The sequence below is a fragment of the Amphibalanus amphitrite genome, unplaced genomic scaffold (genome assembly GCF_019059575.1).
Source record: "Amphibalanus amphitrite isolate SeventyFive unplaced genomic scaffold, NRLGWU_Aamphi_draft 000046F_arrow, whole genome shotgun sequence".
NCBI lineage: Eukaryota > Metazoa > Arthropoda > Thecostraca > Balanomorpha > Balanidae > Amphibalanus > Amphibalanus amphitrite.
In genome coordinates this window covers 938667-964519 of record NW_024881542.1, presented here as the reverse complement: position 1 = coordinate 964519, position 25853 = coordinate 938667, and the positions used below count along the sequence as shown (strand labels likewise).

Genomic DNA, 25853 nt, shown 5'->3' with positions numbered 1-25853 from the left:
GTGATCCGGCCTCTGTCGTGTCGAGAGCGGGACGATCCGTCACTGGGCCGCCTCGGGGCCGACCAGCCGCCGCGCTGGGCAGACCAGAGGGGAGCTGAGAGAGCTGCTCCGAGCTGAACTGAGCCACGCCGAGCCAGAGAACCGGCCGCCGCGCTATGACTGACCGGAGGGGGGCTGAGAGCTGCTCCGAGCTGAACTGAGCCAAACGGAGCCAGAGAACCGGCCGCCGCGCTGGGCAGACAAGGGGGAGCTGAGAGCTGCTCTGAGCTGAACTGAGCCACGCCGAGCCAGAGAAACCGTCCACCGCGGACCGTTAGTCCCGCGGTGACATGCGCATTGCACACCCCGCGCACATGTCAATAGCTACTGCCATACAATAGTGCGTACCTAATCACCATTTTTTTTACTGCTTAGAAACAAATCAAGCCTTACAGGTCTCTGTTCAGTTATCAGTTGTCACTATCTAACCCCAGCTCCATAACAGGCAGCGCCCGCCGGACTGTGGCGTACGCCTATTCACGCAGCAGCGGCGTGCCATGCGGCACAGTCTATATCACGGCGCTCGGCTGTAATGCGGCACAGTCTATCTCACAGAGTTTAGCTGTACCGCGGCACAGTCTATTTCACGGCGCTCAGCTGTACTGCGGCACAGTCTATCTCACGGCGCTCGGCTGTAATGCGGCACAGTCTATCTCACGGCGCTCGGCTGTACTGCGGCACAATCTATCCCAGCCCGGCTGTAAGTACTGCGGCAGCCTCGCGCGCACTATCGGAAGACCGATGGGTGACCGGTGTTATCTCCTCTCGTCCCAGCTCCATCTCCTTCCCCAGCCGCCGTTCTGCCGAGCCCGTCTCTAGTCTACACAGCACGCAGCTCTGACACACGAGCTCATAACAAGCCCCACAAAGGGCTCAACATCGGCTCTGGTTGGTCTCGCCGCCGCGCCGTCCCTCCCGGTCCCCGCGGCGCGGGTCTCCTCTGTTTGTTTCTCTCCGACGTCTGGACGTGCCGTCGGTAACGACGCGCGGATCGTCGACGGAGCGCGCAGCCGCCTATAAATACGCTGCGTCGGAGACGGCGGCGGCGGGGGGTGGCGGGCCGGCAGTCGGCGCCGACGGCTCGACTCGGCGCGGCGCGTGTCGGACGGACCGGCGGCGGCGAGGAGGTGTGCGCGACAGCGTGCTCCGGACGTCAGAGTGTTGGGTAAACCTGCCGGCGTGACACGATGAGTGGCTCGACCTGCTGCGTGGGCGCCGACCCGCGCTGCTTTCCCAGCTTCGCCACGGTGCGACGGAGGCCGCGACGCGTGCCTCCGCCTGCCACAAGGTACGGACCGGGTCCCAGGCAGCCGTAATAGACGGCTCAGCGTTCAGGGCGGTGATACTCATTGTTCATAGTGTTTGGTCACTGTGGGTCAGAGATCTGGTCCGAGGCGTTATTCTAAGTGTCCGGTGAATTGGGTAAGATTCTGTCACCTACAGCGGCACAACAGTCATTAATGGGATGGCGCCGCGACCGGACATTAATTTTCTGCATCGTTTATAACGACCTTGGTAAAAGGAGACTCCATTAAACGCTGAAGGTTGTGCACAATGAATTACTGTTCATCAGCATCCTTGAAAGAAGGCTGCTCCTTCGCCAAAATACAGTGGTTTCGTGTGACCTTTGTTAGCTGATTTGTTCAGTTCTTGGTCGTTGACTTTTTTCGAGCGGCCTTCTGTCACCGAATACAATGCCGTAAGTGATTACGTGAATCGGTTCTGAGAAGTAGTGTGCTACTTTGCCAGCTTGCATGCGGCCAGGAATGCCAAATATGCTCGAGGATGTGCTCGCTCGTTTGTGGGGTGAGTGCAAATGGCACGAACTCGACTGAAAGCAAAACACAGACACCCGAGAGGAGAGCAGGCCTGAAAAACCGCGCAGTTATGCAACGGAACGGCAACTGGCCTTAGGGCTTTAATTGCATTTGTCATTGTACTTGCATTTACAGGAGCTGTGAGTCAATGTGTAACAATATGTAACACTCCTATACCTCAGCCTCAAGCATTCAATGGAAATGCTAACATATCTCACTGGTAATACCAAGCGTCTGATGAGGCGTTATAACTAGACACGCTCTGTATGGCCGCCAAGTGTCGCTGAACTATTTTCCGGGCCACCTCGGCGACACGTATTCCACCACAAACCGCCGGCACTTCCTCCCTTTCCACCGCTATTTCCGCGCCCACGCCACCACGCAAACTGCGCTAATTCCGTCCAGATGAGGCGCGTCTCCGCGGGTGTGGGATGTCGGTCCGCCGCGGCCGGCCGCCTCCCACGCACGCACCGCGCTGACTCACCGCGGCCAGCCCCATGACGGGCGGTCGCCGGTGTCGACGCACCCGCTTCCGTCGCCGCCGACGGTCGATGCGCGTCGGCTGAGGTGCACCGGACCCTCCGTCCGGCGCGGCCGGTCCCCCCCCCCCATCGGACGAGACGACGGAACGGCGGCGGAATAGCGGTCGCGCCCCGTTCCGCTCCGCCGGGTGAATGTGGTTAGTCCCCGCCGCCCGGCTCGGCAGGGGAGGCGATATTGAATTCAGCGGTCGTCGCCTCCGATGCCACCGCCGCTTCGCCGACATCTCAGCCGCGCCGCTACCGTCGCCACCGCGCCGCCGTCGCCGCGATCTCCCGCCGGGCTGGTGTCGATAACCCGCCAGAGTATAGTCGATCCCTGGGGCACCAGCAAAGGGCCCAGCCCCCGGGGGATTCCGTCAGGAAACCGAATAACTTTTTTCTTCTGTGTCGCCTTATTACATAACACCCGTCTGCTCACCGTTATTGACTCGCCGATGTGTGAAATGCGTGACCGAATCGGCCGCCCAGTAGGTATGTGACGTTAGCGTCACGGGGCGAGAGGACGGCTTAATCCGCGGTTGTCGTGTGCTCTCGGTGGAGAGGCCGGCGCGTGGGTCGCGCTCGGCCCACTATTGGTGTGGCAATGTCCACCGGCCGGCCGGCCGGAGATTGGCGGCCCGCTCATGTGATGACATTGGGCGCCGCCGATTGTAGCCCCGGGCGATAGGCGGGTCATGATGGCCCACCCTGGATCGGAGCGCAGGGGCGGCGGCAGGGACGGGGCGGGGAGGTGGCGCCAGGGGCGGCGGCAGGGATAGGATGGGGGAGGTGGCGGCAGGGGCGGCGGCAGCGGGCTGACTCGCAGAGACGCTACAGACAGAGCGGTGTGGTCAGCGGTGGTTGGCGGAAATAATCAGCTGCCGTAACGATGATAAGATGATAGATCCGACCGCCATGACTCCAATAGAGCTCGTCACGCGGTGATTTCAGGTAGTGTTCGGCGCCGTACGTGATTGAGAACGACACGGTTCATTAGACTCCGATAGGGAGAAATCGGCGCCAGGGAGAGCGCTGACCGTCCAAATCACGGAGACTGAGCGCTAGTCCGGATTGGTGACGTAGAAATTTGTAAAAATCGAAATTACCCGCCCAACCATGCGTGAAGATTCTTCCCTCGTCAAGTCCATCTACCAAAATGAAAACAATTTGTCGATCAACCCAGGCGCATTGCTGCGTTTTATACTGACCTTTTCTCTAACAACGGTCCCACTATAAACGTGAATAGGGCTTCCACAGATGGCAATCGTCACATCTCGCCTAACGATGATCGAAAGCAACTTCAAGGATCGAAAGGAACTTCAAGAGATGGCAGTTGCTGCCAAATTGTTTTCATCGTAGGCTCTTTATATTGACCGGCCAATTAATATTTCTCCGCAGCCTGGCTGGACAGTGTTTTCTGACGTATGTCGTCCATCTAATGCAATCAGCGTGGTTCTGCGTACCGGACTGCGTTTGTTCTCGCTCCTTGCCCGTCGACTGTTCGGTCGACTGATGTCTGTCCTACACTTACTCCCGGTCAGACTACAGAAGGTCCCCATCTGCGCGGGATGAAAGCAGCGTCCCGGCCGGATGTGGGCGCCGTTTGACTCTGTCTCAGACCGCTCACGGCTGCCCAAACATGCAGCCCGTTCTGTGCGAAGGGCAGACGTCTGTGCGGTTTCCTGAGGTCGGCGTCTGCACCGGCGACCGCAGATAGGACTGGGAGGAGAACGCGGTATAACGGTCGCTGAGCGCGATGTGCTAGAACTATAGAAAACTGAGAACTATGAGGCGGTATAATGATGATGTGTTCTTACGTCATGATGGGGTAACCGATACGTGTCACCGTGTTTTGTGACCCGATCTTGCCAATGATCTCACGTAACGCACACAGATAATGAAAGTAATGCTATCTGTTTGGCTGCCAGCATGTACCTCTCAGCGCTTTATACGGGGCACAGAGCTATATGATACCAGTTTTTCAATGAAATCTCATTCCAGCTCAAATGTAAAACTGAATATTTGTAACAAACCTAAAAAGCAATCCCAGAAATACACGGATCCTATTACACGGTGGGATGGTAGGATTCGTTTAATATTTGTATTTTATCAGTGTCTAACACAAATACCTGTTGTAGCCGAGCGTCTCCATCACAGCGCGGCTGTCGGCTCTCGCGATATGGGTACAGGGTAAGGCGTTTGTCGGTGCGTGTTCCAGATGCCGTCTGTCAGTTCCGTGCTGCCGCCGGGTGCTGAGGGATGTGTTGACCCGATGGGCCCCCCTGTGACGGCCTGGCGCCCCCCGCGCGGTGTGGTCCGAGGCCTGGCGCCCCCCGCGCGGTGTGGTCCGAGGCCTGGCGCTCCCCGCGCGGTGTGGTCCGAGGCCTGGCGCCCCCCGCGCGGTGTGGTCCGAGGCCCGGCGCCCTGTGAGCGGTCACAGGCGCGGCACATGTCTGCCACCACCCTGGGTGATACGGAGGGATCCGTCAGCGGACTGTCATAACTGGTGCCGGTGGTACAGGGTGGTCTGGAGCGGGCCATGTGTTCTATGTTGTGAACACCATTTTCTACTGTCTGCTCGTACCCATGTGTCACCATTCAGCCTTAATGTGTCTTCTAACCTGAAACCTCCTACACAACACTGACCGCGCCGTTCCCTCCCTCCCGCAGCCCGGCGCCGTCCCGTCTCCGCTCGTCGCGCTCGCACGAGTCGCTGCTCTCCGGCCACAGTATGGTGTCCTCCACCGAGCTTGGCGCCGGCGAGGTCACCATCAAGCCGCTGCACAGCTCCATCCTGGGCCAGGAGCACTGCATCCAGATCAGCTCACCCAGCGGCACCCGCTACTACAGCTGCCGCAGCGCCGACGAGCGAGACAGATGGATCCACAGGTGAGCGAACTGGGTGCGCAGAGAGGGAACCGATGGATCCACAGGTGAGCGAACTGGGTGGACAGAGAGGGGACAGAGAGGCGACCGATGGATCCACAAGTGAGCGAACTGGGTGCGCAGAGAGGGGACCGCTGGATCCACAGGTGAGCGAACTGGGTGAACAGAGAGGGGACCGCTGGATCCACAGGTGAGCGAACTGGGTGCGCAGAGAGGGGACCGCTGGATCCACAGGTGAGCGAACTGGGTGCGCAGAGAGGGGACCGCTGGATCCACAGGTGAGCGAACTGGGTGGACGGAGAGGCGACCGATGGATCCACAGGTGAGCGAACTGGGTGGACAGAGAGGGGACCGCTGGATCCACAGGTGAGCGAACTGGGTGGACAGAGAGGGGACCGCTGGATCCACAGGTGAGCGAACTGGGTGCGCAGAGAGGCGACCGATGGATCCCCAGGTGAGCGAACTGGGTGAACAGAGAGGGCACCGCTGGATCCACAGGTGAGCGAACTGGGTGGACAGAGAGGGGACCGCTGCATCCACAGGTGAGCGAACTGGGTGGACAGAGAGGGGACCACTGGATCCACAGGTGAGCGAACTGGGTGCGCAGAGAGGCGACCGATGGATCCCCAGGTGAGCGAACTGGGTGAACAGAGAGGGCACCGCTGGATCCACAGGTGAGCGAACTGGGTGGACAGAGAGGGGACCGCTGCATCCACAGGTGAGGAACGCTGCAGGTGAACAGAGAGGGGCCGTGAAAACATGACAGCTTTGATGGCTGTTGTCTGCTATTATCAGGAAGTGGATACGACTGATTTAATAAGAGTAAGACAAAGCGTTTTTGCTGCCACACCAGCAGCACTCATAATGGAAGTGGCGTTTGGCTGCTGTCATATGAGCGGACGGTAGCGCTCTTCGTATATCGCGTGACGTAGGTAACGGTGGACGGTAGGCCGTTCCACACGTGGTAGCCGGGCTGAGCGGCCGGGGGTCGGGCTGCGGACAGCCGTCTCGGCGGTCTCGCCCAGGGTCCGGCTTGCGGTGCTCAGCGCCGCCGCGGGCGCGCACCAGTCCTCTCACTGCGCCGATTCGGCCGGCTCAGACCGATGACGTCAAAATGCCGCCGTTCTCACGGTCGGTAAGATTTTTGTTTGGTTTACCGTCTGCTATTTTTTTTTGTTCCTCATGACAGGTCTAAAGTTGATGCATTCCTGGTCATTTTAGCGTACTTATGGTGGTAGAAAGTAATGCGGCTCGGATTTTGGATGAAATTCCTTTCTCCTGCTTAACATTTCAGAGCACTTGTGTGTTTAGTTGAAGAAGGATGCGGTTTACTGATTCCCAAACTTGATGCCCAGTAGTTCTCTCTTATCTGTCAGTTTGTGGGATGTATGTCTGTCGGCGATGTCCGCTAGCACATCAGGAAGTCAGCGAGGCTTACTTGCATTTGTGCTTACCGCAAATAAACGTGGATCCATTAAGCAGTGAAGCTTTAAATTGGGAGCGACTTTTATCACTACTTTTATGAAACGATTTCTGCTATTTTCATAAGTGTTGTATTTAAACCGAGATATCGGTTTTTTATTGCGTGATTGTGAACGACTGCTTCCGTTCAGTTGGTATTGCAGTCATTCAGAAATGCGATGTTAGCGGTTGCAGAAAACATCCTCATTGTCTGACGAAACTCATATGTCAAACTGAGGTTTGTGGAAACCGCAAAACATTGCTGCCAGATTTTTTTTAATCGTTTTGAGCATTGCCAATCGTTGTCGTGGTTTATTTGTGGCCTCGATCGCCCTGAAACATGTTTGTGTGACCTATTTTAGTCTCTGTCAAATCATCAATCATATCTGCTCAGCGATAGCGTGATAAAGCGGTCAGCACTGCAATTTGTGTAGCCTTTCGAGCGCCGATTTTTGTTCCAAAGACCTCAGTGGCGTATGGGGATCACGCTGGCAGAAACCCAGTCTCCCTAGCAAGGGCCGCTTTCTGACCGTCTTTGTCGGTCGCTGACGTCTGAGGGGCCGCGGGTCTGACGGCCCGGGAGTCGGCGGTCCGAGCGGCGCCGGCCGGGCCCGGTTAGGCGGCCTCTGACACGGAGGTGACATCCCCTGACAGCGCCGCTGGTCGGCCGACAGTCGGTGACAGTCGCAGACGCCACCACGTGCCGTGAGCGGGCGCCGCGGGCCCTTCCGAGAGCCGCCCGCCGACCGCTACTACGCAGCGGGCCCTACCCGCAACTGTCACGAGCAAATGGAAATAAAAACGCCCGGCCGCGTTCCATCGTCCATATGGGACGATTCGGGCGCATTGCAAAAAGTCTGCTCTCATCTATGTGCAAAAGCGATGGGCGCTGTCGACCGCAAAGGTAACGACGGCGCTCGTGTGGGTTCCCACGTTACGGGCGACCCGATCCATGACCGTGTGACCGCTGGCTGCTGACCGCTGATCGCTGATCGCTGACCGCTGACCGCTGACCGCTGACCGCCTGTCTCTCTGTCCGGCAGTCTCCGGCGCACCGTGCAGCCGAACCGGGAGAACATGAGGCGGGTGGACAACTCGCTGCAGATCTGGCTGCTCGAGGCCAAGACGGTCACCGCCAAGAAGCGCTACTTCTGCGAGCTGTGTCTGGACAACACCCTGTACGCCCGGACGTCCAGCAAGGCCAAGACGGAGCTGTGCTTCTGGGGCGAGCAGTTCGAGTTCAACAACCTGCCGACCGTGGAGAGCATCCAGGTCAACCTCTACCGAGAGCCCGACAAGAAGAGGAAAAAGGACAAAAATGTCCTCGTCGGTAAGTGAATGTCCCGCCTATCGAGATGGAGCCGGAGGAGGAGGGGGATTTTAGGTCACTAATGTGCGCGCCGCTCGTCGCGTCCCTCTCGTGTTCCGCCCCAGCGTCGCTCCGTCTCTGAACGAGGCGGCGCGGAATGCGTGCGCCGCGTGCCGGCCCGTGGAGACGCGCCGCCTCAGTCGGCGCGTACGCGCATCGGTGACATTCCCGGCGCACTGCCGCCCCCTTTGGCAGGCCGCCGCGGCCGTTATCTGCGCCAGAAATGCCGCGCTGCGCTACTTCCAGCCGTGTGTGTGTGCCGGTCTGGTCCTGCCGCTGGCAGTGGACGGCAGTGATCCGTGTAACCCTCCTGTTGGACCTCCGTTGATGACAGCCTGTCGACTTTCAGGGACCGTGGATATTCCAGTCAGCTCGGTGGACTCGAGGTTCTTCGTGGAGAAGTGGTACCCGGTCACTTTGGAGAAAGGCAGCAGCAACAAGCACCCGCCCAGTCTGAGGATCAAGTGCAGGTATGTCGACTGTTTGCCCTTTTACCGACCTACGATCCCGCCGCATTACTGAGAAATCCCATGTAGCGCGCAGTGACTCAGTTTGGAGTTGTATCAAAGGCCTCTGGTAGAGCAGAGCGGCGCCCGCCCACGCAGGCTCGGATACCGGCGCGTGTTTTTTGTCGGCCTATATTTATTGGTTCATCGCATCCCAGACAGACAGGACATCAAAACAAAACGGCAGCGATATGCGCTGTCTGTTTATCTGATGGGCGCCTGAGGACGGGTGGGTGAGAGGGCCATTGTCCGGCCGAGTTTAGGAGCGGCGGCGAGACGAGCGGCGGTAAAACTGAAACTGTCTCAATGGGCGACAGACCGGATGTTGAGACAACGTGTCTGGGTCGCCACATCAAAAGAGTTGACGTTTTATAGCGGAGGTAGTCGGACGGTCGGATGATACCATTTTCAGTCGTTCGGCATGACCACTAAACATTCGTGTGATATGTTGTAGTTTGTTAGGCGGTATATCACCGTTCGATATGTGGTGCCATTACGCTGCATCACCGGTCCGCCCCATGGGTAATGCATTTAATTTTATCGGGCGTTGCAGACGACGGCTCCCCATGTTGCACCACGCGGAACTGCTCAGCTCAATCAAATCCGCGGCCCACACTCGGATGCGTCACACTACGCCTCCCTTCCTCTGGCGTCTGAGACTACATCGTCCTAACCACCCCACTCATCTCTGCAGCCAGCAGCCGCGTCACCGCCTAACTGCCGCCCCCGCCCGTCCGCCCGCGGGTCGTTTGACTGCCGGCTGCGTGCGTGTGTGTGTAGGCCGCGGCGGCTCGCTGTCGATGATACTGAGGCGGGGCGGCCCGACTGGGCTGTTTGCTCAGCGCGGGGCCTGCCAGGGACGCGGCCGGCACCACTCTGTGCTGATGGGTGGCACACACCTGCCGTGCTGGCCGCGGCCGCGTAGGCACGACTGTGTCGGACCGGGCCGTGTCATGCATACGCAGGGTGCAAATTCTTGAATAAACGGAAGCGATCTAATGATTTTGTTTTCATTGAATAGTACGGATTGAGTAGCGACAAGCTAGTTGCGTGGGTTAGGCCTAGGCGTATATGGCTTTTCTAGCTCTAAAGAAACCTCTGCTGCGGCGCACTCCCGCTGGTTTAATTGAAGCGGCGCCGGTGACTCACTGGAAGACTCCGCCGGACACCTCGGCCGGGGTCATTCTCTGAGTCAGACCGCGCCCGACACCTGAATTTTACCTCGTTCGGCGCCCATTGCCGGCGGCCCAGCACGGCAATAAATCCACGCGGGCGGCGCAGAAAAGTTCACATGCGTCATTCGCAGCCAGGAAGGCTGGCGAATCGAGCAACCGTTACTCCGTATTTATAAAACGGCAATGATGAATGAATGTGCATATATCATGTGTGTTGACTGTAGTTCTAGTTACGCTTACTTTGTTGGCATAAGCAATTTCAAGTTTCGGAGGTTGCTGCTATTTGAACCACAGTCCTTAATATCGAGCTGATATTTGTTCGGCCTTAGCCAGGTGGTATTTCTAAACGCTGTGCTATTTTATCTCGAGGCCGACTGTTGCCGGGCACATCTTTATTTGACGACCCGCTTACGGCACCGCCTTTTTGCCGTAGACATATCAAACGAGCAACGTACTTAATAACTACATACGTGCGTAACAAGTCTGTTTCTGTAGGAGGTCATTACCCCTCAGCTGACCTCCGCCTCTCCCCCTCTGCCCAGGTTCCAGGCGGTGGACATCCTGCCGCTGCACGCCTACCAGGAGTTCCTCCAGTACGTCACCTCCCGCTACAGTCCGCTCTGTGAGGTCCTGGAGCCCCTCGTCGGCGTCAAGAGCAAGGAGGACATTGCCACCGCGCTGGTGCACGTCATGCAGCGCGAGGGTCTGGCCAAACACCTGCTCTCCGACCTCGTCTGCATGGACGTCAACCGCATCGGTAAGCGGACCTCCATGGTGGCTGCGCTGGGTGGTGGCGCCCGTCCGCTCACATGCGCTCAGTAGCGTGTGCGGAGAGTGCTTTCCCAGACGCCTGGCCCAGTTTCGAGTGTTTGTTGTTGCGGCGCGACGCCTAGTTGTTTGGTGTTTGCGCGAGTGTTTTTCTTGGGCGGCACGCATATCCATAATTGAGTTGGATTGGTTTACTGGTCGCCGTGTTTATTTATAAAGAAAGGTCCTGCCAACCAGCGACTCTTTATGAGGTGCTAGATTAAATGCCGCTTTTCAGGGACTATCTTGGAGGTATTTTATCTACTGCTTGTCATATGATTCTCTCTCGTATCCTTGAGATCACAAGAGTTCCGGTGGCTGGCTTGTCTCTCATTCATCACCACAAACACCTGTATCATGGGACATTACGTCCTTCAGCCTATCTTCCGCCTGCTGCGGACGGTCCCTCGTCCCTAACCGTAACCCCCGCCCGCCCCTGTCCACAGGCGGTCCCCTCGCCTCTAACCCCACTCTCACCCCTCTGTCTTACAGACGACGAGCGGCTGACGTTCCGCGGCAACTCTCTGGCCACCAAGGCCACCGAGGCCTACATGAAGCTGGTCGGCGACCGCTACCTCAACGACACGCTCGGTGACGCCGTGCGCCGCCTGCTGGAGACCTCCAGCGACCTGGAGGTGGACCCCCTGAAGGTGGCCGGCCCGACGGCGCTGCAGAAACAGCGGGCCAACCTGCGCGCCGCCGTCCAGGAGATCTGGGCCAACATCCTGGCGTCGTACAACAGCTTCCCCCTGTGAGTTGATTGGGGGAGAATTGTGAGCTGATGGAAGAGAATGATGACGAAGACAAGTAATGCTAATGGTCATTACTGTGATCACGCCGCCGACCTTTCGATATTGTGTCGCTAGTTAAGGTGCTGGGGTTGCAATTAAATCTGATTAAGGTTAGTTCCGTGACTGATTTGATATGCGGAGGAGGCAGGCTATACCTGTGTGTGATTGCGTAGGATAAAGTCAGTGCCCAGTGGCGCCGGTGGCTCGCATATCCGTTATTTATAATTGATTCCTCAGCTTTGCAAGCTCTTGCAACGTATTGTATTGTCTCTGCGTGATTAAAAACGAATATAGCTTTAACGAAGACTCCATGCAGCAACGGATACATGCGGGTGGCTTCGTGTTTCCGTATCTCGATGCCCTAGTGCTATTGTGATCGTGTCAGGGCCTCGGTCGACATTACATTGCCGTCGTTCTAGGTGGCCGTGTTTCGGCGAGTGTTTGTGTACAGAGTACAGTACCTGCAGTGCCTGCGCGCCTCTCTCCGATTGGTCGGGTCAAGTGGTGACGTTGTTTGTTCGGCTGATTGCAGAGAGCTGAGGGAGTGCTTCTACCTGATCTGTGAGAGGCTGCGCGAGGCCGGAAAAACCGAGCAGCTCGAGAACGTCGTCTCGAGCTGTATCTTCCTGCGCTTCTTCTGTCCGGCGATTCTCAGCCCGAGTCTGTTCAACCTCACACAGGGTAAGGCTGCGGCAGCCAGACTTTGGCAAAGACACGTGATGTAGCCGAGCTGAACTCAGTCGCTCCTACAGGCTGGCGTGCCCGGCATCCCTAAATGGGTGTCGGTTTGGTGACTGACTGTCTAAGCTCGATCGGTTCTCTCTAATTGTGGCCGGTAGTCGAATCGCTTCTACTGAATGGCATGTTCTTTTCGCCTAAATGTCAATGGTTTTCAGCACGAAACAGCCATTACGTATACGGGTATTTACGTCCATTAGCTGCGATCGAATGATTTGTGAAACGGCATACCGATCTGAACAGACGTCACGAACCGCCGTGTATTTTTGTTTCCGCAGAGTATCCCAACGAGCGGGCGGTGCGCAATCTGACCCTGGTGGCCAAGACGCTGCAGACGCTGGCCAACTTCACCCAGTTCCAGGGCAAAGAGAACTACATGGAGTTCCTCAACGACTTCATCGCCAAGGAGACGCCGGCAATGCGCACCTTCCTGATGAAAATCTCCGTGAGTGTTATCTCTACAGCCACTAATTTAAACGAAACCGGGCCGACTGGCCCAGCGTATTTATTTTCAATTCGCGTGACGATAATGTCGCATATGCATCAACATGCATGGCGATTATGGTAATCAAAGTGCACCATTCATTGTGAGTGGCGTCATGATGCGGCGTGCCTTAATCTAACCAGCTCGTGCAATATCCTGTAATCTCGTGATCCCATTTGACCCGGATCACATCCTAATTGACCCGGCTGACCCTTGTGACCCGTGTGATCCGTCTGACGGCGGCTCTCCCGGCTCCCGCAGGGTCCGGCCGGCCGCGACTGCCGACAACAGGAGTGGGACGGCTACGTGGACCTGGGCAAGCAGCTGTCGGTGCTGCACAGCCTGCTGCGCGAGACGGTGCCCAAGGTGACGAACCCGGCGCACCTGGGCGAGCGGCAGCGTCTGGACGCAGTGCTGGCCACGGTGACGGCGGCGCACAGCCAGCCCAACGTGGACCTGGTGTACCACCAGCCGCCGCCGCCGCCGTCCGCCGCGCTGGCGCCGCCGCCCAACTACCTCAGCCTGCAGAGGAACATCTTCAGGTGAGGGGGAAGGGGGAGGAGTTATATAATTGCCTTACATGAGGCTGTTGGAAGCTTTATAACACAGCTGAGTCATGTTCAGTTTATGTCTACAGCCCTTAGGTGTTCTGTCGTGTGCCGTTTATTTTCGCTCTGTGCAGCCGCTCGTTGGTCTTGCACCAACAGTTTAACGACAGATGGTGTTCATTTGATACCGAGCCCAGCACATCGTTACTTTTACTGATGGCAGTAGGCCCTGCAAGCTGCCCTGTTGCCACGCCGGCCGAAGTTATTCATAATTGATTACGTCGTCCCCACAATCACCGCCGTGTCACTGACCACCCCGCTCCGTGTGGTCAGGTTTAACGACCGCACGTCGTGTCCGGCGGGCGCGGTGGCGGCGCCCCAGACACCGCCGTCGCCGGCCGCCGGCGGGCCAGAGAAGGCGTCCACGCTGCCGCGCCACCTGTGCCCGCCCGGCTCGCCGCGCCGGCCCGCCGCCGACCTGCAGACCTCCGACGACTACGTGCTGTACAGCGCGCTGCAGCCGGGCCGGCCGGCGCCCGCCGGGGCCGGGGCCGGGGCCGGGGCCGCCGGACCCACCCCCACCCACCACCAGCACTTCCACAACCACTCGAGCGGCCACTACGCCGGCCTGAACAACAACCCGCCGGCGGCCGGGCGGCGGCCGCGCCGGCCCGACGACGAGGTCGGCGACCACTCGTCCGGCGAGCTGGAGCACAACGGCAAGGGCTCGCAGATCTCCATCTCCCAGCTGAGCAACGTGGCCTCGAGCGGCTACCAGAGCTTCGCCTACAGCCAGAGCTCGAGTCCAGTGGACCCGGCCATCAGCGGCCAGCAGCTGCAGCAGCGGCAGCGCCAGCGGCAGCAGCAGCTGCAGCACACGCCGCTCGCCTTCAACAACCCCATGTACCAGCTGAAGGCCGCCAACGGACAGCTGAGGAACGCCAGGTATGTACCCCGCGGCCGCGTGTGACACATACGGACCATCAGTCGGCTCGTCCATACGTCTGGCCTATCCGTTATTGTGTCGGTCCTTCCTGCTCGTCTTTTTTCATTCTCCTCTGCTCCGTTGTCCTTTCTGTGGCTCAGCTATTCGTACCTCGGCAGTCTGTTTTTCTGTCTGCTGTTCTGTTTCTGTCTGTCCGTCCATCCTCCCTCCTGTCCGTCCCGATCAGTCCATGTTATGGTGACGGCGGTGCCTTCTGTCGGCGCTGACACGTCTCACGCTGTATCCCCGGGTACGCTGCCGGCTGCCAGCTGGCGGTCTCCTATCGCCCCCCCCCCCCCCGTCCTCCTCGCATCAGAGGCGCTGGCAGTCGCCCAGCAGTGTGAACAGTCGCCCACTCGGCTGACAGCGAGACCAATTTGTAACGCGAATCACTCGGGGATGATTGAGGGAGCACACACAGCAATTGGGCCAAGGATTTGAGACGGAACGGCAAAATTACCGCGGCATTGGTGATTGAGGGATGCCAAAGGTCGACCCGAGTGGAGTTGTAATGGTTGTTTGGTGATCATCTGTCATTTGTCACAGTAGGGTGACGCGAAGAGTTTATTTTGAATTATATTTGTCGGCATTTCTACAGGTTCGCGATGTTCACCTTGACCGTAGTCTATTGAACCATGATTGGTGGTCTTTTTTTCCTGTGGTGGCTCTCGAGTCTGACCTCCGCCTCTCCTCCCTAGGTCGGCCAAGTACTCGCCGAGCAGTTCGCTGAGCTCGTCGCAGAGTATGGAGGACGTCCAGCTGGTGATGTCTCCGTCGGTGGTGGCGCCGGCTGAGCGCGCCGCGCCGCCGCGCTCCTCCAGCAGCTCGCCCTCGCCGCCGCGCGAGCGTCGCCACGCGGGCGTGCCGCGCACCAACCCGCGGGCTGCGCCGCCGCCGCCGCCGGCGCCCGGCTCGCCGGAGCCATACGGCCGGCAGCGCCGCGCCAAGGCCGCCCGGCGCACCTCGACTGAGGTGCTGGCCACCAGGCGGCAGCACGCGTGCGACAGCGACAGCGAGAGCAGTGACGAGGTGCGGCCCGGCCGCGAGACGCGGCTCAAGAGCAAGGCCCGCCGCAGCCGCGTCCCAGAGAAATCGTTTGAGGAGGTGAGTTTGGCGATGCCGGCAGCTTGCCTTCTTAATGACGAAGCAGATAGCTGACCCCTGCTGGTTTATCTCCTGCAAGGTGTTGAATTTAGCACAACATTCAGAATGTCAGAAGAGGATTCAGTCGTGCTCTGATCATGAGCGCACTGTTTCGCGTCATGCAATGCTAATAAGCACGCCGCCCCATTCTGCCGTGTCTCCGGCGCCCGCTCATGTGCCGCTCTGTATCATAGCCGCTCTCTCCCGGTCCGACAGTACGAGGACGAGATCCACCAGCTGCACCAGCAGATGGAGCAACTGCACAGCCGGCTCAACGAGGCGTCCCGCAAGTCGTCCACGGCGCACACGTGTCCGGCGGCGCCCACCCCCGGCCAGGTCACAGAGATCCTCAACAGGTCAGTGGGAGGCGCAGCGGCGCAGCGGCGGGGGTAGCCAATAGCCATCGCGTGAGCAGGGAGGGCGAGAAGGGTGTCACGTCAAGAGTGTTTCTGTGAGGCTAGTGTGTAGGGTGATATTCTTTCCTCGCTTTCTTTATGGATATTCATGCTTGCTGAATGTGTGCTTGAGCACGAATTCGATGCACTTTTCCTGCAACGGACTATGCCTTGACTGATGAAAGCTATTTCGTCAATAACTGTGGCTTTCCTTGCTAACTCACTGTACCTTGCGACCACACGACATCGCACCGCGCCGTATACGGACTGTCCTTCGTCTCCCCCTCAGGCTGTCGCTGGAATAGAGTGTCCCTACTCCCACACCCCTCGCGCCCTACACCGTCTTACCTCCCCGGTCTCCCCCCATAGGCTGTCGCTGGTGGAGAACGAGCTGCGGAAGGAGCAGAGCCAGCTGACCAGCGTGCTGACACAGAAGGAGCGACTGATCGAGGCCCAGCACCAACGCATCCAGGAGCTGAACGCCGCTAACAATCAGCTGCACAGCGCGCTGGCCTCGCTCCAGGACCGGTGAGTTCACAGACACACTGACCACCTCATCAGCTGCCAACAATCCTGTGTTGGTGCGAACTGAACGCTGTCGGTAATGGCGTGTACGGTGTGTACTGTGTACTGTGCTGTGTGGTGGTCAGTTTGGTTGGTGGAGTTTGCGGTTTTTCGTTGTTATTTGCAGTTAACAACATTTGGTCTCGCGCGCAGGTTCATGAAATGCGTGACTGTCGGATATCTCCTAATTTTAGCTTCTGGGAACGAGAGTGGTATTACTTTTCGGGTATATGCACTAGTCTGATTATCAAAAGAAGAATACTGATGGATGTCATAACTCATTTTTCATTGTTAGACTCTTTGTGGTTATCAATAATCGGATATAGTTCGATTTAATCACAGAAATTGTTTCGAAATCTCTGTAGTTAATTATGTTTGGTTTCGATCCCGGCCGATCGGCGGGCTGCGGTTCACCAGCTGTGGATAGCCGGCGTCCCTGGCAGTCGGCGCTAACAAGGCTATCGAACTGGCCACTGCTTTGACGTCAATACGGGCCACTAGCAAAACAAGATTATCAGATAATGTGGCCGGCAAGACAGGTGTCCGAACGGTGCGCCGGGCCGGGGCAGTTTTAACCCGCCGCGCCTCGCTGACCGCTCGCGTTCCTGGCATAGCTGGTGGGCGCTCGGCGGCCTAAAATACGTCCCGACTGCAGATTGGCTGTGAGTTGTGCCGTCCGCTGTCGTATGTCTTCGGATTTGGGTTGGTCCAACGAGCTCCATTCGTCATGACTGCGCAGTCCGCTGAGCGCCGTCTGGCTCGCCGAAGGGGTCAGTGGCGCCGGACGCTGCTGCGTGGTCGGAGCTGTGGATCTACGCTTGTCGGTTATGGACCAAATGACCCGTCTCGTTTGTCCGATATGCACGGGCCGTTCCTCTCCGTGTCTCGTACAGTAAAACTGACACCCCTCTCTCGACCGGCAGGTCGCTGCCGCTGTGCGCGCCGCGGTCGCCGGCCGTGTCCGGCAGCGGAGCCGCCGTCTCCGACACGTCCGACTACAAGAGCAGCTCGTGCTAGGCCGCCGAGTCGGCCGACCGTTCCCCGTTAGACCAAAGATGTTGCGCTGCGCGGCGGAGCGCCGCCCGGCGGCCCAGTATTATCAGCCGCTGCCGCCGGCCCCTCGGTGTCGCTCGTGTCGCCGGCAAGCAGCCGCCTTCGAGTCATTAGTTGTTCAGTCACGAGCGCTTTTGTCCACAACGAATCGCATCGATGTTCTCTGTCATTCGCGCGCCGCCGCCTCGACTAGAGGCGGCCGGTCTGCGTGACCGTTTTGTCCGCTTGTTTGTGTGTGCGTGAGTCGTGTGAGGTTGGTTCGTGTCGCCGTCTGCGCGCGCGCCGGCGCTGCGCTGGAGAGAGTGCGACCTTTGTGATGTTCTCATTGTGCAATGCCCCATCACGGCGTATTTATTCGAGTGTGTTCTGTCGGGCGCCCACGGCGCAGCCGCTGCGCGCGCTGGCCCCGCCGGCCAGCGCTCTATGAGAGGGCCGCGCGCTGTGCGTGAGGCCCAGCGGTATGGCCGAGTCTCGGCGGAGCTGCAGTAATAAACCTGTGTACTCAGTGTGATCGGCGCCTTTCACTCACGACCTGCTGCCGCTCGGTCACGGTCAGGGTCAGGGGCGGTTCGTGAGCCGCGCAGACGGAGGGAGTCCCGAGTCGGCACAAGGAGCACCACATGGCCGGCGCGGCGGCCGTCCGGCCTTCGCGGCGCATCTGGTCGCGGCCGCCGCACGCCGCGGCCTTGTCTGCCGGGCGACCGCTTTCGCTGCGTGCGCAGCGCAGCGGCCTTCTCTGTGCCGCCCTGTGAACCGGCACCGCGCTCGTTGCCTCATCATGTATTGCACACACACATACAGACAGCGCGCGGCGGGCGGCACAATGGGAGTCTCGCGCCTCGGCGTGCCTGCAGCCGTCAACCGGGCACACCTGACCGACTAACTCCACCAAAAACTGGCTGCGGGAAGTACGACCGGCGAACACAGCGTGCCTGGAAGGTCGCGCCGGAGAGGCGCAGTTTTTGTGTATGTGTGTCCACACGTTACCAACAGCTCCGATGAAACGGGTCTGGATCGGGATATCTCGGCTGGGCGCGACACGTCTCAGCAAGCTGTCGCTGGGGTGCGATTGAACCAAGGATTGAACATCGTGGGTACATTTGACATTAAGATCCTCCCTTTCCTATACGATCGCCATCATCCTGAACAAAGCTCGAGCTCCTCACGGTTCTCGCTGCCCCGCACTCATCCGTTGTTTCTACAGACTCTATACTGCCTCTTTCGTTCCTCCCAGCTCACTAAGTATGCGTTCATCGTGATTCTCCTTTCGTTGCTCTCTGATCACTGTTGTGGGGCGGCGTTTGCGTGGGTGCTGTGCGCCGACGCCGCCCGGGTGTAGCGCCCCTCCCGGCGCGCGGCTGGACGCGCCTCTGCGCCATGCCTCTGACTGGGCGCGCCGCTGCGACCGGTGCGGCGGCGAAGGTCGAGGCTGCGGCCCGAGGGGTCAGACGTGTGAGAGGTCGAGGGCTGGAGGGTCGCCGCCCGCGCGTGCTGAGTGTGTACGAATACACGAAGGACTGAGACGCTGCCTCTCAACTAACATTGGCGCGGTCAAGGTAAGCCTTTTCGCTCCTTATTTCAATGAATATGCACTGGTTAGCGTGATCGTTTATACGACACAATCGCCTCCTATATCGATTGCCGATATTGCTCTTTGGGTGATTCCGACCTGAAATTTATCGGGGTGTGGTCGTTTCCGATTAGCTTCTTGATAAATACCAGGTCGTTTACAATATTCACAATACGCCTTGAACCCGGTTATTTTTCTCTGCCGTACATAATTGTAGACATTATAGATAATCATAAGGTGATCGTTTAGCGACACCACACTGAGAATATAATTGATTCTGTCAGTAGAGGGCAACTGAAATGGCTAGTGAACTGTATATGAAAGTTCACAACACAAAAAAATTTAGCGGTCTGAAAGATGAAAATTGGGAAACATGGATATTTCGTTTTGAAACCCGCTTTAGTGAGCTGGACGAGACAAGCCTAGCCACTGTGCTGCTCGATGTATTAGACGGCACTGCCCTCGACGTTTGCGGAAAATTAGGGAGGGATGAGAGGAAAAGTTACAAAATCCTCAAGGGCGCGTTGCAAAGGAAATTTGGAGCCAACGTCGATCCACGACGCGCGAATGCAGAACTCCGTCAGGTACGTCAACAACCGGGAGAAAGCACGGAGGCGTTTGCAGATCGCGTCCGAAAGCTTACAAATATAGGAAATCCGGGACTGTCCAGTGCTCATCTCGACCAGACAGCCTTAGAACATTTCTTGTGCGGCCTCAGTGACCTGAAACTGCAAGAAAAGCTGCACAACGATGACGCTGTGCTGTCTCTACAGCAAGCCATTCGTGTAGCCCAAAAAGTCCAAGAAAAAGAAAACACCTTGTCTGTTATGCGCACGTTAGGTGGTCAGGACACGCAGACGGTCATGCCCTCCAGCCACACTACAGCCAGCGAAAGCCCACGGAACACAGGAGGCGACCGCACAGACACAACAGAGGTTCTGGCGATGATTGGTGAGTTAAAAGACGAATTAAGGGAGGTAAAGGCTCAAATAAAACGAGGCACAAACGGAACACCAAACGCGATCAGCAGCAATCAGCGTGGCTGTTTCCAGTGTGGCGATACCAACCATTTCAAGCGCAATTGTCCGCAGCTTTTGAACAGACGCCAGCCAGGGCAAGTTAGGCCCCCGGGGGCGACAGCCGGGAACCGAGGGACGGCACCCAACGCACCTAAGAGCCTACAGTGTTTTGGATGCGGGAGACGCGGACATTCGGTAGCCGAATGCTGGAGAACGCCGGTTTCGGCGGGTGGCCTCGGTTTGTCGAGCGCCCCACAAAACATGGGACACGTGAGCTGTTTGAATTGCGGGAGGCAAGGACACTGGGCGGCCGACTGTTGGAGACAAAACGGTGGCAGGAGTCCACAGTACCCAGCCGGACCACCCCAGAGCATGCAACAGGGAAACGGTCAATGACTGGTGCTGAAGGGCAAGCACCAGTCGGAGATGAACAAGAAGCAAGCCCCAAACGCGCTTCAGCGATCAAAATCGAAGTCGAAGGACGCAGTGTATGGGCCCTCGTTGATTCCGGAGCCGATGCGTCAATGATTGGACAAGAATTCGCCCGAGCGGCTGTACAGAAAGGAGCGTCCCACAAAGGAAATTTTGGAACAATAACGCAGGCAAACGGGCAGAAAATACAAGTCAACACACAAGCAGAAGTGTCGTTCTCGATACAAACCTCGCAGTTCATCCAGCCTATGTTGGTCATTCCAGGCTTGATCTACCAGGTCGTTCTCGGCCGAGACTTCTGCTGCCAGCACAAAACAGTGCTAGATGACAGGGCAGGGGTTTTCAGAGTGGGGAATGTCGAGATTCCTTTACCAACATATTCTGAGTTACGACCGCTACGAGCAAGGGTGGTCACTTGTGCCTCAGTCACCATCCCCGCTAGGTCTCAGACCCTCGTTCAGGCCGAGGTCGAGATCCCAGATGGAGGCGTTAAAATCACTAAAGAAGCCACTTGGGAGGGTGTTCTAGAACCTCACTCAGTTGAGAGCAGCCAAGAGTGGAGGGTCCCTCGTTTAGTTGCAGAAGTGACGAGCGAGGCAACCGTGCCGGTTCAGGTCGCCAACATCGGAGGCAAGGCAGTAACGATCCCTCCAGGCACAGAAATCGGTACACTGTACTCCATTCAAGAAAATGGCAAGGGTATGTACGACGTCCCGAGCCCTTCAGCGGCTTCAGCTGAACTCAGTGCAGGGACGCTCGATGATCTCTTAAGCGAGCTCAAACTCGAATCTACTGCCCTTTCAGAGAGTGGCAAGACCTCGCTAACACAACTTGTGTCACGATACCAGGATATCTTCAGCACGGGAGAGTCCGACATTGGAAAAACAAAGCTTCTACAACATCACATCGAAACTGGAGGCGCGGCTCCGATCCGACAAAGGCCACGACGGATCCCAATGAAACTAAGAGAAGAGGTGGAAAGACAAAAAGAAAAGATGTTGAAAGAGGGAATAATCGAGGAGAGTTCCAGCCCTTGGTGCTCACCCATCGTTCTGGCCAAGAAAAAAGACGGCAGTTTCAGATTCTGCGTCGATCTTCGAGCAGTGAACTCTGTCACCCAAAGTCTGCCAGTCCCTCTCCCGAGGGTGGATGACAGCCTCGACAGCCTCGCGGGGGCAAGCCTGTTCTCCACCCTCGACATGGCCTCAGGCTACTGGCAGGTTGATGTCGCTGAAAAAGACCGAGAGAAAACCGCTTTCAGCACGGGAAAAGGCCTGCACCACTTCCGGTCCATGCCTTTCGGCCTCAAGAACGCTGGAGCCACGTTCCAACGACTGATGGAACTAGTGCTGGCTGGAATGGACTCAAAAAGCTGCCTGGTGTACATAGACGACATTATTGTCTTCGGAAAGGATCAAGACGATCATCTCAAAAACCTGGAGGAGGTCTTTCAAAGGATCAGGGCAGCAGGGATGAAACTAAAGCCAAGGAAGTGCTGTCTAGCCCGCGACGAGGTAGTATTCCTCGGACACAAGGTGGGGAAGAGCGGTGTGGAGCCAGACCCAGCAAACATAGAGAAGGTGCGTCACTGGCCTCGACCACAGAAAGCCGAAGAGCTGAAGAGTTTTCTAGGGCTCGCAGGGTACTACTCGCGATTCGTGCCCAACTATTCTGACCTCGTGCGACCCATCAGAGAAGCTGCTGAGAAAAAGGGTACTGTAGAATGGACTGAAGAGCTGGTGGAAAGCTTTGAAAGCACTAAAACGAAGCTGACGTCGGCGCCAATCCTCACCCTGCCAACCTGCAAGGGCGAGTTCAAGGTTGCAACCGACGCCTCCAACACTGCAGTCGGAGCGGTGTTGACGGAGACCATCAACGGCGATGAGAGGGTGATCGCCTACGCCAGCAAGGTGCTCAACAAGAGTGAACGTCGATGGCCGACGTATGATAAAGAACTTTGGGCAATTGTATGGGCTATTAGACATTTTCGCCCATATTTGGCTGCCACAACGTTCACGGTGATGACGGACCACAAACCGCTCAAGAACATTCCCCGCTCGATCAATGTCGACGGAGACGCCACGGGACGACGTGGCAGATGGGCAATCGAACTCAGCACATACGATTTCATCGTTGAGTACCGAAAAGGCTGCGACAATGGAAATGCTGACGCTCTGTCGAGACCTGTCGCTGACGTCACCGACTCCACAGCCGAGACTGAGGCCAAAGAGCTTCTCGCAGCCGACCACCAGGGCGGTCGAGAAGACATCCCCCTCGAAAAGCTGCGATTCGAGCAGGAGCTCGACCCCTTACTGGCTGAGGTCAGGAACTGGTTGGTAGCCAAGAGGCTTCCTTCAAAAAAAGAACTAAGGAAAAAGAACAGCTCACTGCGTAGCATGGCTCGATTATTCGACCAGCTCACGGTCGAACAGGGAGTTCTAAAACTAAGGCGACATGGCGACAGCGACAACTCGGTCATTGTTCTTCCAAAAACCTATCATGAAACAGTCCTGAACATGCTACATGACGATGTGACTGCCGGTCATCTGGGAACCGACAGAACTCTCGAGAGAGCAGCAACCAGGTTTTTTTGGCTGGGGATGAGCGGGGACATCGCCCGCTACTGCGAAACTTGCGAGACCTGTCAACGACGCAGTCGCCCAGCACCACAGATGCAAGCAACTCTCCGAACCGAATCCTATTCGAGGCCATTTGAAAGAGTGGCTATCGATATCACCGAGATGCCGATGTCGGCTCGCGGTAATAGATACGCTTTAGTAGCAATGGACTACTTTACCAAATACGTCTTTGCCTACCCCATGCAGAACCAGACAGCTGAAACTGTATCTGGCTGTCTTCTGGACATGGTATTGCGGCAAGGGGTGCCAGAACGCCTTCACAGCGATCAAGGTCGCCAGTTTGAGTCTGCGGTCTTCCAGTCCCTGTGCAAACGACTAGGAATCGAAAAAACTCGGACATCACCCTATCGGCCTGAGAGCGATGGCATGGTAGAGCGCTTCAACCGCACACTCAAGGACATGTGCTCGAAATTTATCAAACCGTGCGGATCTGATTGGGACGAACATTTGGCTTTCCTCACCTTTGCATACAACACGTCCAAACACTCGGTGACCGGATTTACCCCATTTTTCCTCGTGCATGGGTATGAGGCACGCCTGCCAGTCGATGAGCTTTTCAACCAGAAGCGCGACGTGTCGATGGTCGACACGCATGTCGAAAACAAGCTGCGCCAACTCAGACATGCATACAACAAGGTTCGCGAAAACATCGACAAGGCCTCCAACGACATGACAAAAACACAAAACGAGTCGGCACGAGAGGTTGAATATGTGCCAGGTCAAAAAGTGTGGGTGAGGGACCATACGGCTCACGTCGGAGGTAAACGTAAGCTGGCCCTTCATTACAAAGGCCCTGCGACCATTTTAAGAAGGCACGGTCCGGAAGGAGACGGAGTCACCTACAAGGTCAGCATGCCCGGTGGTAAGGAGACCAACGTTCATCACAATCATCTGAAACCCATGAAACTTCGAAGGAAAGACGATCCAGCCGAACGACCAGTTACCCCCGAACAACACGGACAGCAGACCACTGACGAGACTACGCCTGACCAACACAAACAAAGGACTGACGAGCGGGTATCTCGGGACTCTAACATGATCACGAAGAGTAGTCCATTTATACACTTTTTGCAGATGCCCAGTGATACGGCTGCGGGACAAACACCACAACTGACGAGCACATACACCACACGATACGGGAGAGTATCCCGGCCTCCGGTAAGGTATCCAGCCCTGTGAATGGCGGCTGTGTGACCTGTGACCCTAACTATGAATAAGTTAAGGAAGGAAACCATGCATGTCTGTCGATGCGTATCAATTGTATTATGCCGCCAGGTATGGACGCTGAAGGCGTGGAAGTTGGAGGAGAGGACGTCGTTCCGTCGACGGAGCGCTGCAGGCGTCTGGAGGATCGCTGCGTCGACCTCCAGGACCAGGTGGACGAGCTGCTCCTACGGGTGGAGGCCTTGGAGAGGAACCGAGCGCCATCTGGACCTTCAAAAGCGCCTCCAGATGGTAAGGTAGCCACCGCAACAGCAAAAAGCGCAGAGCTAGACGGGGCACCATTCGATCGTTCGATGGTGGAACCACCGATTGAACCCGACGGTAGTGAGCCCAAGGTCGATGCTGTCGACGCGCTCCTCGCTGAGGCCGAGGCGATGGGGCAAGGACAGTACGACGAGGACTTGAAAGAAATAATAAATATGTACACGTCCCCACGACCTGAGGACGAGGGTGCTGGCTTTGGGCCAGCTGATGAGGTGGCATCTGACCTGAGACAGCTGCTACAGGAGCCTGCTTTCCGGGTAACGTTGGTAGGAGAGGCGGTCCCGGGCTCAGGAACGGCGGCCAGCACGCGGCAGATGCCCCACCCAGCCCCGGAAGGAAGGCTGCACTTGATCATAGGGGATAGCCTAGCAGTGGGACTAAAACTCGCGGTGGGTGCAGGGGATTACATTCTCAACTTGGCCATTCGGGGGAACACTTGGAATAAAGAGCGGAAAAGGGTTCGGGAGCATGTTGAGCAGTGGCGGGATTCGGCTAGCGATCATAACCTCAGCCTGGGGAGGATTTTTGTGTGGCTTGGGGGGAACGATGCATATGGAAGGCCCCACGACACGCCTGTGGGTCTATGTCAGAATGATGTGGGCGCCGTGTTGGCTGAGCTCCAGTCTTACGACGTTCTGTTAGCAGGTCCGACTCCACGGCTGTGGTGTGACGCCGGAGCCCGCTACGAGGACACGGCGGCGTTCCGGGCGGACCTCGCCCTGCGGGAGGCGGCCCTGGCACGAGGACTACGGTTTTTACCGTATCTGGGCCGCGCGCTGACCTGTATGGTGAAGCGCCGCCATCTGGTCAGGAGCGATGTCGCGAGCAGGTGGTTCTGCCCGGACGGCATCCACCTCACCGCGCTCGGCTACGACAAGATTCAAAAGAAGCTTAGCGACACATTTGCCCGCTAAGTGCGCCAAGCTAACGACGTGCTCGTTATCGACACGCTCGATGGATGGCGAAGGGGGGAGGGGACAGAGAGACGGTGTCGTGTAGTGACTGCGGTGCAGGGCGAAACATGTGCGTTGTACTTGGGTGTTTGACGTCGCGGTGCGTCGTGGACCTCGTGTTGCGGTTGCATTATGGTCCTTTTTGTTGCGGTTTTGTTGTTGTTTTGAGTTGTATGTACATATTTTTGGAAGGATTGTGGGTCGAACCTTTATGGGGGGAGGTATGTGGGGCGGCGTTTGCGTGGGTGCTGTGCGCCGACGCCGCCCGGGTGTAGCGCCCCTCCCGGCGCGCGGCTGGACGCGCCTCTGCGCCATGCCTCTGACTGGGCGCGCCGCTGCGACCGGTGCGGCGGCGAAGGTCGAGGCTGCGGCCCGAGGGGTCAGACGTGTGAGAGGTCGAGGGCTGGAGGGTCGCCGCCCGCGCGTGCTGAGTGTGTACGAATACACGAAGGACTGAGACGCTGCCTCTC

General features: G+C 57.5%; 2 protein-coding genes across 7 annotated transcripts in view; both read left to right on the top strand.

Annotated features, from left to right (window-relative positions):
* Positions 1-17793, top strand: part of LOC122377525 (ras GTPase-activating protein raskol-like) — a 115530-nt gene extending 97737 nt beyond the window's left edge. For all 5 annotated transcript variants that reach the window (XM_043357619.1, XM_043357620.1, XM_043357622.1 and 2 more), the window contains 13 exons: positions 5048-5266; positions 7768-8054; positions 8443-8563; positions 10317-10531; positions 11074-11332; positions 11905-12053; positions 12389-12555; positions 12856-13136; positions 13476-14087; positions 14826-15231; positions 15487-15626; positions 16035-16193; positions 17153-17793. In XM_043357619.1, coding sequence (XP_043213554.1) covers positions 5048-5266; positions 7768-8054; positions 8443-8563; positions 10317-10531; positions 11074-11332; positions 11905-12053; positions 12389-12555; positions 12856-13136; positions 13476-14087; positions 14826-15231; positions 15487-15626; positions 16035-16193; positions 17153-17246 — 3109 coding nt within the window. In that variant the 3' untranslated portion in view covers positions 17247-17793. The remainder of the gene's footprint in view (positions 1-5047; positions 5267-7767; positions 8055-8442; positions 8564-10316; positions 10532-11073; positions 11333-11904; positions 12054-12388; positions 12556-12855; positions 13137-13475; positions 14088-14825; positions 15232-15486; positions 15627-16034; positions 16194-17152) is intronic.
* Positions 17794-18592: 799 nt separating this feature from the next.
* On the top strand, positions 18593-25842 carry LOC122377524. Of its 2 annotated transcripts, XM_043357618.1 has the most exons (3): positions 18593-18838; positions 24218-24397; positions 25076-25842. In XM_043357618.1, exons 2-3 carry the CDS (start codon positions 24220-24222, stop codon positions 25342-25344), a joined length of 447 nt encoding a protein of 148 aa, XP_043213553.1. In that variant the 5' UTR covers positions 18593-18838; positions 24218-24219; the 3' UTR covers positions 25345-25842. The 2 variants fall into 2 exon arrangements, with proteins under 2 accessions (XP_043213553.1, XP_043213552.1); XM_043357617.1 differs by lacking the exon at positions 18593-18838 and having other exon boundaries at positions 24168-24397.
* The last annotated feature ends 11 nt before the right edge of the window (positions 25843-25853 follow it).

Excerpts from the sequence above, each read along its gene's own strand:
- LOC122377524 (XM_043357617.1), top strand. The coding sequence starts at position 24,190 with ATGCGTATCAATTGTATTATGCCGCCAGGTATGGACGCTGAAGGCGTG. Across the intron at positions 24,398-25,075 it reads TTCAAAAGCGCCTCCAGATG|GTCCGACTCCACGGCTGTGG; the intron begins GTAAGGTAGCCA and ends TTCTGTTAGCAG.